This window comes from Pongo abelii, chromosome X (genome assembly GCF_028885655.2).
Source record: "Pongo abelii isolate AG06213 chromosome X, NHGRI_mPonAbe1-v2.0_pri, whole genome shotgun sequence".
NCBI classification, from domain to species: Eukaryota; Metazoa; Chordata; class Mammalia; order Primates; family Hominidae; genus Pongo; species Pongo abelii.
The window spans coordinates 124,510,310-124,522,323 of record NC_072008.2 but is presented as its reverse complement, the minus strand read 5'-3'; the positions used below and the strand labels follow the sequence as shown (position 1 = coordinate 124,522,323).

General features: G+C 38.3%; 1 protein-coding gene across 2 annotated transcripts in view; it reads right to left on the bottom strand.

Annotated features, from left to right (window-relative positions):
- Positions 1-12,014, bottom strand: part of IL13RA1 (interleukin 13 receptor subunit alpha 1) — a 79,443-nt gene that overhangs the window by 36,851 nt on the left and 30,578 nt on the right. For both annotated transcript variants that reach the window (XM_024240739.3, XM_054544998.2), the window contains exons 5-8: positions 8,866-9,053; positions 5,820-5,971; positions 400-447; positions 1-133 (exon numbers count right to left, since the gene is read on the bottom strand). In XM_024240739.3, the coding sequence (XP_024096507.2) occupies positions 1-133; positions 400-447; positions 5,820-5,971; positions 8,866-9,053 (521 nt within the window). The remainder of the gene's footprint in view (positions 134-399; positions 448-5,819; positions 5,972-8,865; positions 9,054-12,014) is intronic.

Genomic DNA, 12,014 nt, shown 5'->3' with positions numbered 1-12,014 from the left:
CTATACTCATTTCTTGGCTCCAATTACTCCAGAGTTTGTCATCCTCATAGCATAACTTATTTGTTTTGACTCTTATTCTGACTGTGTTCAAAGTATCAGGAAGAACACCAGGGACCATGAAACAAGATGTATTCTTAGGCATAAAATAAAAATACACAAGGAATATTACCAGTTTATTCTTTTTTACTGTTAGTGAATCATAATATAATTATCTGCCAAATTCTGTCTATGATTAAGACTTGGATTGCAATTCAAATTATCTTTGACTTTTCGAAAAAATTGGCAATAACTCACGGAACAAAGTAATTTGTTTTTCTCAAAGCAGCTCATATTTAGGCTATGCTCCACCCCCAACTGCTCTAAGTCTAAACCCAAATAGCTAATGTTGAATTTACTGACCTCCACATTTCTCTCAAATTCTGGATTCTGACATTTAGCCTCTTGGACCTTGAAAATAAAAATAAATAAATAAACTAATGAGTTCTAAATGTTTAAAAACCCATTTTCTATCACTTAGTCATTTCTAACAAGCTTTCATTTTATCCCATTAAAAGATGATCAGGTACAGTGAAAAAAGGTTGGCCTTTTTTAATAAATGGTGCTGGGTCAATTACATATGCATATGAAAAACAAGAATCTTGACCCCCTACCTCACACTATTCACAAAATCAGTTCCTGATATATTGCAGATTTAAATGTGTAAGATAAAATAAATTAATAAATACATAACTATAGCAAGCTTTTAGATGAAAACACAGAATATCTTAATGACCTTGAAGAAGGGAAATATTTCTTAAACAAGACCAAAAAACCTCCCATATTAACCATAAAGGGAATTTTTTAATAAAGTCATCTATATTAAAATTAAAAACGTTTGTTGATCAAATGACACCTTATAGGGAAATAAACAGGCAATGCATAGAGTGTGAGAACATATTTGTAATTTCTGACAAAGGACTTGCATATATATTTTTTCTTACCCTACTAATAAGGCAAAGACAGAAAACCCAATTTAAAAAAAAACTGGCAAAAGACTTGAACAGGCACTTCATAAGAGGATAAGCAAGTTGCGAATAAACATCTGAAAAAGTGTTCAACATCACTGGTCATGAGAAAAATGCAAATTAAATCCACAAGATAACAATACACACACTTACCTGAAAACAACAAGTGTTGTGAGGATATGAAGCATCTAGAACTCACATTTCTGCTTAGTAGTGTAAACTGGCACAACCATCTAGGAAAACTGTTATTATCTACTAGAGACAATCATATGTAACCTTATGACCCATATATGCCTATATAAATGCCCCACACAAATGTATGCACATGTGTACCAAGAGACAAGTATGTGAACATTCATAAAAACTCCATTCATAAAACCAAATGGGAAACTATCCAAATGTCCATCAATGGGAGAATGGATAAAGTATGGTATATTCACACAATGGAATGAATGTAGTGAGAACGTACCATCTATAGCTATAAGAAACAACGTTGGTGAGTCTCATAAACATAATGTTGAGTGAAAAAAACGGCAAACACACAAAAAAGTATATTCTGGGCCAGGAACAGTGGCTCACGCCTGTAATCCCAACACTTTGGGAGGCTGGGGAGGGTGGATCACATGAGGCCAGGAGTTGAAGAGTCAGGAGCCTGGCTAACATGGAGAAACCCCATCTCTACTAAAAAATACAAAAAAAAAAAAAAAAAAAAAGCTGGGCGTGATGGCGTGTGCCTGTAATCCCAGCTACTCCACACACTAAGACAGGAGAATCACTTGAACCCAGGAGGCAGAGGTTGCAGTGAGCTGAGATTGTGCCACTGCACTGCACTCCAGCCTAGGTGACAGAGCAAGACTCTGTCTCAAAAAAAAAAAAAAAAAAAAAAAAGTACGTTCTGTATAATTCCATTTATATAAAGTTTTAAAGTAGCAACAAAATCAATCTATGGGATTAGAAGCCAGGAGAGTAGCTGCTCTTTGGGAGGATAGCAACTGAAGGGGATTATAAGGGGGCTTCTGTGGTGCTGGTTACATAGGTGAAAAATCATTTGTGAAAAATCATTGAGCTATAGGTTACGATTTGTGTAATTTTGATCATGTATTATAACTCAGTAAAAACTTTTAAAAAAGAGACAGGGAGCGAGAAACCAGTGTCCCTTGTTGAGAGTATAAGATATAAAACTTGACTGGGTTGGAGAAAAGAAAGTGTAATGCAAAATTCTCCTCCACACAATAAAAGTCACTTGCTGTCTAATGTAAAGAGAATACTAATTTCCTTAAATGCAAGTATTTCCAAAATGGAGTAAAAAACACATGAAAATCTGTTGCTTAAATAGTCAACTTCTATCAAAGAGACGTTTAAACTTGGAACCAAGACCAGAACACATAGCTATTATTTTTGACACTGAATGTCATTCACTAAATAGTTCCTATCAGCCTGTGTAAAGAGCTGAGAGGCCAAGCAAATGATGAAGGGACATCCTTTCAATATTTCATACAGAGGTTGAGGAAATATTTCATACTCAGGGGGCTAGTATACCCTATTACTGGCCATTTAGAATCGTAGACCTGTTGGGGAATCACAAGCGTCAACTACCAGTTGAGGGATCAAGTTGCAAATTGATGTCCCTCCTCCCCTGGACCATCTCCCATGTATAGAAATTCTAAACTTGGTGAATCAACCTGTAGATTTAGGTCTCTAGGCTCTTGTTCAAATGTAAATCCCCCTGCATAGTTTACTGGCTATTCAGAGACCACTAAGAGAAGGAAAGCCAGGGCACCAAGAAGATAGTCTGCTGGGAAGGTGGGGGTGGGGGGTGGGGGGTGGTCACAGACAAGCTGTTCCTTACTTCATAATTCTGTCATGGGCTACCTCCGACCACAGCCCCCATGTGATGGTACCAGTTCATGTTCCCACTTACTTCCCCCTCTTAAGTGTAACACCAGGCAAAATAATTCCTCAAAAAGGAAAAAAAAAAGAAAAATCTAAGCAGCAGAGCTCAAAATCTGTGAGCACACAAAAAACTGATGACATTCTACATCTCGTAGGAGAGAGAATATTAAACTCAAGTGTACAAACAGAGTTAATTCCAAATAGAAAATAGTTCTGATTTAGGTAGATAACTTCCATAGTGTATGTGTTCTCTTCAGTTCAGAAGTTTGAAAAAAAAAAAAAAAGTAACTCAATTCAATAATAATTTATTAAATGATGATTGTGCACATGACAATATGCTAAGTATTCTTGGTCAAAGTTAAATACATGGAGACCAAACAACCTCTGAAGTGTTACTGACTTATTAGCTGTGTGGCTTGTAGCAAGTTACTTAACCTCTCTGAGCCTTAGTTTTTCAATAAAATGTAGGTTAAAATAGTTTCTATTTCATGGGTTGCTATGAGCTACTGTATTAAGAAGCACATAGAAGAGCATCTTTGTAGCACGCCATAAACACTTAATGAATGATAGCTATTGCTATTAAGAGGAAGTACTGAGGTGGTCTCTAGCGGTTAAGAATCCAAGTTTTAGCGTTACAACTTTGGTTAAATATTGATTCTACCACTTACTAAAAATGTGACCTTAGGAGTAACTAAGTTTTCTTATCTGTAAAATGGAGACAAAATAACAGGACCTAGATCCTTAGGGTTACTGTGAAGATTAAATGAAACAATTCAGATATAGTGCTTATTAAGATACCTAGCACATAGTAATCACTCAATACAGGTTAGTTGCTATTTAGTAGCAGGAACTGCACAAAGTAGATAGCACCCAACTCCTTCCTACAGGAGTCTACATTTTCTTTTTTTAAAAAATATCAACTTTTAAATTCTGAGGTACATGTGCAGGGTGTGCAGGTTTGTGACATAGGTAAACATGTGCCATAGTGGTTTGCTGCACAGATCAACCCATCACCCAGGTATTAAGCCCAGTATCCATTAGTTGTTCTTCCTGATGCTCTCCCTCCTCCCGCCACACCCCCCACAGGCCCCAGTATGTGTTGTTCACCTCCATGTGTCCATGTGTTCTCATTGTCCAGCTCCCACTTATAAGTGAGAACATGTGGCGTTTGGTTTTCTGTAGGAGTCTATATTTTCAGTGGAGAGAAAATGCATACAGGTGATAGGTTAAACAGCAGAAAATAATTGAGTGGCAAAATGAATACCATCTCAGGACTTCAGACATGCATCTCAGGATTTCAGACAAGAGAGAACAGTAAAGACTGGAGTAAACAAGTGTATTTCAGCTTTCTGATAACTCCTTTTGTTGTAAATTTTTTCCCTTAGATTTTCCCCTTAGATTTTTCCCTTTGCTACACTTCATGGGGCACTTAATTTCTGGTACTAGTAATGATTATTATATTTCAGCAGAAGGATTCATAATACAAATGCCCAGAAGAGCATTTGCTGTTCTGTTCTGCTGTGGACTTGGTCACTCCCTCTGGAGTTGGAATTATAGCCTGTCAACACTGGCTTATTTTAGCAAGCATTCTGAAAGTTCCATGACGAGCTAAAACAACTGGACCAAGGAATTTACCCACGTGCGAGATGCTAGGCTCCTTTAAAAGCCAATATAAAACACTTCACTTCTAATCTCTAAAACTCAAACACACAAAGGGTCCAGGCAGGTAGCAGACAAGTGAGTGGTGCCAGTCTTCATGGTCTTAAGGCGCCATCTTATGGACACACACTCTTTTTTTTTTTTTTCTTTTATTATTATTATTATTATTATTATTATTATTATTATACTTTAGGTTTTATGGTACATGTGCGCAATGTGCAGGTAAGTTACATATGGACACACACTCTTAAGGTACTATGATTTAAAATCTGGGCAAAAAAAATTCAAATCTAGTAAATAAAGAAACAAACAAAACATGACTTTGTGTTCCAAACAAAAAAGTGTGAGGCCCTAGTTTGTGACCTTTACCCTAAAGCAGAACAACTGGACTGATGTCCTGAGATTATAGTACACTCTGGTCAGTGTCCTACAGGGCCTCTAATTAGCATGTTCTGCATTTGATTCTGAATAGCATACAGGCACATAATCCAACAAATATTGACTACTCAAATCTGATTACTTTAGTTGCCACAAACTCCAAGAAAACAGAATGGTATTATCAGAGCCTCCAAAGTGTCCACGTGATCTTATGTCTGCCTACTGCTTAGACATCTTTTCCTGCTACATTTTGGCCACACCACCCTCCTTTCTGTTCTCTCACACACGCTAAGCTCATTCTTGCCTCAGAGTCTGTATCTGCTGACTCCCTACACCCAGATCTTCATATGGCTAGTGCCTGCTCATCATTCTGGTCTCATCTCAAATGTTATTACCTCAGATGATTTCCCTACCTAATATTCCCTCTCGTTCTCCCAGTCACTCTACTACATCAGCCCATTTTATTTTCTTCACAGCACTCATGCTCTGAAATTAGCTTGCTTATTTACTTACGTTTTCTATTATGTAGGTTTCATGAAGAAAAAAACTTGCCAGGTGTCATGTTCACTGCCTTACCCCTAGCACACAAAAGAGTGCTTGGCATGTGGTAGATATTTAATAAGAACGTGTTGAGCAAATGAATTATCATTTAATAGGCCTTTCTAAGAAGCTTACAGATGAATAAATGGCTTGAAACTTGCAGCTGATACTATCATACCATGAATCTTCAAATCTTCCACCATGCCTTATTTTAGACAAGAAGTTTCATTACCATCATCATCATAAGGTGACAAATGTAAGAGCTATGTTTCATTGATATTTCAATGTAAGAAATTCAAGTAAAAGAAAAATAGCCAAATAAAAACAATAATTTTAAAACCTTACGTAGAAAACATTATGTGTCTCAGTTTGGCTGTTATTGACTTCTACTTCATAAAATAGGCATCTACTAATAAAATTCTGTGGATTCTCCCATTGCACATATAGGTCATCATTGTGGAAGGAGAGGTTTTTAATATGTGGAGGATCAGGTTTCACTGAAAAACAAAAATAGAACACAAGTAAGCTTCCAAAGTTTGATTATACACACAAACACACAGTCGGCCCTCCATATCCATGGATTCCACATTCATGAATTCAACCAACCATGAACTGAAAATATTTTTTAAAAAATAGCATCTGTGCTGAACATGTACAGAGTTTTTTCTTCTCATTTATTCCCTAGATAATATAACAACTATTTACATAGCATTTACATTGTATTAGGTATTATAAGTAATACAGACATGATTTAAAGTATGTGAGAAAATATGCATAGGTTATATGCAAGTACTATGCTACTTTTTATCAGGGACTTGAGCATCCATGGATTTTGGTATCCTTGGAAGTTCCTGGAAGCAATCCCCCACAAATACTCAGAGACAACTGCATATATATGCAGGGTTCATAAAGTTAAATCAAAACAGAGCTGATGCATTTAGTGGCCTTTCATGGTCAGATATATAGTTTTAGAATTTCTGATTAGCCACAATTATAGAAGTTTATTTAAAACTGCCTAGTAAAATGGATTTAAGTAACATATTTGGGTATCTAGCAGATGATATGAACTCTGACCTGCATCTGGTTAGAAAATGACCAGGGTATAATCAGGACGTCTAGATGCAACATAGAGAATAAAGAAAGGCTTGGATCCAGATGTACTTCCACCTGATGAGTAATAAGGCACCAGATACAAGGGGCTTCCCTAGTTGTCACTTATTAATGCCAATCAAAGACCACCATTAAAACACTGGCTTAGTGTCTGACACACACTGCAACATAAATGCACCTGAAGGAAATTATGCTAGGTAAAATAAGCCAGTCACAAAAGACAAATATTATATGAATCCACTCCTATGAGGTATCTTAAGTAGTCAAATTCATAGAAATAGAAAGCAGAAAGGTGGTTGCTAAGGGCAGAGGGGAGGGGAAATTAATGTTTAATGAACAGAGTTTCGGTTTTGCAAGATGAAAAAGTTCTAAAGATCTGCTGCACAACAATGTGAATATACTTAACACTATCAACCTGTACACTTAAAATGTTTATGATGGTAATTTTAATGTTGTGTGTTTATAACCACAATTAAGAGTAAAATACTTTGGGAGCCAAGGTGGGTAGATCGCTTGAGCTCAGGAGATTGAGACCAGCCTGGGAAACATGGCAAAACCCCGTCTCTACAAAAAATACAAAAATTAGTCTGGAGTGGTGGCACACGCCTGTGGTCCCAGGTACTCGGGAGGCTGAGATGGCAGGATAGCTTGAGCCCAGGAGGTCAAGGCTACAGTGAGCTGTGATCACGCCACTGCACTCCAGCCTGGGCAACAGAGACTCTGTCTCAGAAAAAGAAAAAATAATTTATTTTTAAAAATGCATTAGCCTCGTCAATTTACTTTTTCAGGAGTCAGCTATACTTAAGACCAAGCAATAGAAGATAATGGGTAATTAACAGAAAACAACTTGAAGATATCTCTTCTATCTGAGAAGGATCTTCCTTCTTCCTTTATGTCACCATTAATATCCAGAGAGAAAAACAGCAAAATAAGACTTAAAAGGTCATCTAAGATAATCTGCCAAAGAGAAGGGCTCTGCTTCAGCTTACCCCACTAGGCAAAATACTCCAACCTCACTCCCTTGGCCTACAAAGTAAGCTGACTTTGGTACCCTATTAGAATTCACTTCTATGACTATCTAAGCCAGAATCTGAGCTCCCAGTTGGGATATTTCAACAAATAAACCATTATGCTTATGGAATTTGCTTTAGTAATTTACAAAATGCATTAATACGCTTTACGTCATTTGGACCTTATGACAATTTTTTTAGATAGAGAGAGATTATATATTCCATTTCACAGATAAGGAAATATTTGAAGGGGGTTTATATGCCTTGCTCAAAGTGGAGGAGTTAGAACCTAATCAGATATTTTGTGTTCAAGTTGAGGGTGCTTTCTAACAGGCTGACATGCAGCTGGAACCCACAGTTATGGCTATACTGGTTTTTCTAACTGATCAGTGCCCATGCCATACAGAATGTTAAATATTTTGAATATCACCCTATTATACTACCTTAAGTCTATGCCTTTTCTAAGAGACAGATTACTTAGGAACTATATATGATCATTATGAGTATCATCCTCTTTAAGTATCAAGAGACTAGACCTTAGAGTCAGATGGCCTGGGTTCCTGCTATGATTTGAATGTTTATCTTCTCCCAAACTCATGTTGAAACTTCATCCCCAATGTGGCAGTATGGAGAGGTTGGACCTTTAAAGAGATAATTGGGTCGTGAGGGTTCTGCCTTCATGAATTGATTGATCTATTGACCGATTAATGGATTAATGGGTTATCATGGGAGTGGGACTGGTGGATGTACACAAAGAGGAAGAGAGACCTGAGCTAGCATGCTCAACTCCCTCACCATGTGATGCCCTGTGCTGCCTTGGGACTTTGCAGAAAGTCCCCACAAACAAGAAGGCACTCACCAGATTTGGCCCCTTGACCTTCCACTTCCCTGCCTCCAGAACTGTAAGAAGTAAATTCCTTTTCTTTATAAATTACCCAGTTTCTGGTTTTCTGTTATAAGCAACAGAATACCAGAAAATACCAAACAAACAATGAACTAAGACAATTCCAATGTTGGTTCTACAACTAACTGTTCTAACTCTCAGTGTACTCTAAACAAGGATAAAGCATCTGGCACATGTGTTCAATAAAAAGAATTTCCAAGTTTACTTCTTTAAAAAGGATCTATCAAAGAAAGTTATACATCAATATAGTCCCTTGTTTCAGAAGATCTTAAACCCAAAATCATCGTTTTTTATTATTTGTATTGATTGTGCAAAAGATATAACACACTTTTTATCCATACTGTTTTAGAGGACTTCTAAAACTTACCACGGGAAGTTAAAGGCACTATATTGAAGGATGGTTTAATTTTTCCTGCATTATCCTTGACCATTATTTGGACACTGTGTTGTTCAAAACTGGAATCCTTCACTTTAGTTAGATCAAAGGAACAACCAAAGTATTGGCCTTCTCTATAGATGTTTTCACATTGATGAATTTTTTCCAGGCTTCTGTGCCTACAAGATAAAATGAGACAATCTTCTGTATTATATTCAACAGAGTATTCAAGAAATAAGAGCAGGCTGGGTGCGGTGGCTCACACCTCGGCCTCCCAAAGTGCTGGGATTACAGGCGTGAGCCCCTGCACCCAGCCTAGATTGTTCCTTTTTGATGAACACTGGTACTGTCAGCAGCTATAGAGACTACAGGAGGCCTATTTCTTCTGTATAAGAGAAGACATTCTAAGGTTGGAATTAGAAGTTTCATGCTTCTTGAAAATGCCTATCTGCTGAATTCTACGATTCCTCCTCTGGTCCCTCTACCCTGCTCCTTCCTTGTTTCTTGGCTTGTTCCGTTCCCTCCTCCCTCTTCCAGCAGAGGGGGAGTAGGAGGACTACTCACATTCTTCCCTCTTTCTGACTCCCTCATCCAGTCACCTCCAGTTTATTACTCCCTCATCCCTCGACTACAGTTTCTATGCTGATAATTCCTAATCCTGACATCTCACCTCAGAACTAATCCCAGATTTCCAACTGCTCCATTTGAGTGTTCTACCGTTGCCTCAAATCCAGTGTCCAAAACACATCATGCACCCTCTTCCCCACCAAACTGTTTTTTCTTCCAACCTTCCCATTATTGGCCAGAGCTCATTTTCTTTGGGCTCCTAGATTAGATAATTTAAATTAAAATCACCTTTTCCCCCACCTCTGTTCCCTGTATTCTATCACCAAATTCTGTTCTTTCTTCCTTTGCAAAGCTTCATGGATCCTCGTCTTTTATGATACATCCATTGCCCACACCCTGAGATTCATACCCTAATGACTACAGGCTCCATTGCTTCTTCAGATTGACCTCCCTGACCTTCATTATTAGTGCCCTCCAATCACTGCCAGGTCAATATTCTAAAACATAATGGCTTTCCAAGTGTCTCACTCCACTGTGTGGCTTTAACTGTCTTCCATAAGCAGTATTGCAGGTACCTTATTTCCCATTTCTCCTCTACACATACCTTTCCCCAAAGATCATTAGCACCTAGCCCAGCGCAGGCAGACAATGTGTTTATTACACTTTTTTTTTTTAATCTAGGCTATCAGAGAACTGTTTTGTAGTAACTGGCAGAAGACAGAGTCAAGTCTTACATCATCAGCCACAAAGGGAGTTGCACAAAGGTTTTGCAGAAAAGGAAGACAATTTTAAGAAAAAGGAACTAAGAATAAAGAGTCCCAATCCTTAACCTGTTACCTCAGAATCCTCTGTACTACTTTAAAATGGAGGTTTCTCAAACCCTCTCCCAGAAAATCTGATTTAGAAGGTTTTGCCAGGATCTAGGAACCAGCATTTGAACAGCAATTCTCCAGGAGATTCTGCTGCAAGTCAGTTTAAAAAAAAAACAAAAACTCAGAGCTAATGTATTTATTCCTTCAAAGGCTGCACAAAGGAATGCTTCGATATAGAAAATGCTTTTTTCCTTCAATAGGTAGTACATAAGCTTTTCCCCCTTGTTGCAGCGCCCTGTGGTTTATGAAGAAAACAGTGTTGTAAAAATGAAGTTATTGTCATGACTAGTTTTTGGATCAGACAGTCCTGGAATGTTTTCCGCTCATGGTCAAAAACAGAAACTGAAGAAATTTAATGACATTTTTCTTACATAACTAAAGAAAGCCATGTGTAAAATTGTTTTTTAATGATGAGAGGAACTCCTCGAATGCACAATCTTCTTGATCCCTTTTTCATTTCTGTACCCTGAGTATTCTGCATATGCTCATGGATCACAGATAATGAAATTTCAAAACAATTTTGTTGTAATTTAGAAATAATTATAGAAGGGAAAATACTGCTTCTGAATAGATAACATTTCTTGAATTCTTGTGAAACATTAACCTAAAACAGCAGGTGATTCCTGTTAAAATTTGTATACTGAATTTATCTGCAGAGTCACACTGCAGATATGAGAAGGAAATTGACAAATTAAAGACTATTCTCCCAACTCAGAAGATGATTAATGTGGTTAAAAAAAAAATCCCTAAAATTCGTTGGCATGACTAGTCTGCAGCTCTTCAGGCCAGGGTCTGTTCAATGCCAGACTGTCCCTGCAGGGACACAAGTCATTGCCCTAGGGCTTCAATGAATTATTTTGATTTCAAAAAATGACTCCAGGCCAGGCACCATGGGTCACGCCTGTAATCCCAGCACTTTAGGAGGCCGAAGTGGGTGAATCACTTGAGGTCAGGAGTTCCAGACCGGCCTGGCCAACATGGTAAAACCCCGTCTCTACTGAAAATACAAAAATTAGCCAGGTGTGGTGGCACGTGCCTGTAATCCCAGCGACTCAGGAGGTTAAGGCTGGAGAATCACTGGAACTCGGGAGACGGAGGCTGCAGTGAGCCGAGATCGCACCACTGCACTCCAGCCTGGCGACAGAATGAGACTCCGTCTCCAAAAAAAAAAAAAAAAAACCTACAAAAAAAGACTCCATATTTTATGGTTGGGGGTTAGGGAAAACAGTCTCTGGCAGTTTGTTTGATGTGATTTATACTGGTACCTAAACCATTTCTGGTGCTTGCTAATGAGCACTGTGTCTTGATTCCCTTTCTTTTGTGGTTTTGATTAGAAAGGATCTATCTAGAGGAGAGCAAGCAAGAAGGAGATATGGGTTAGGTACTAATTCCTTGAGACGGGAAGAGGCCAGCACTGTGTACTGACTGCATCTGCAAGGGAGTGGGGATGAATAACAATAATAATAATAATAAATAGTATTTTTTTTTTTTTGAGACAGAGTCTTGCTCTGTCGCCCAGGCTGGAGTGCAGTGGCGCCATCTCAGCTCACTGCAAGCTCCGCCTCTCGGGTTCACACCATTCTCCTGCCTCAGCCTCCCGAGTAGCTGGGACTACAGGTGCCCGCCACCACGCCTGGCTAATTTTTTGTATTTTTAGTAGAGATGGGGTTTCACCGTGTTAGCCAGGATGGTCTGGATCTC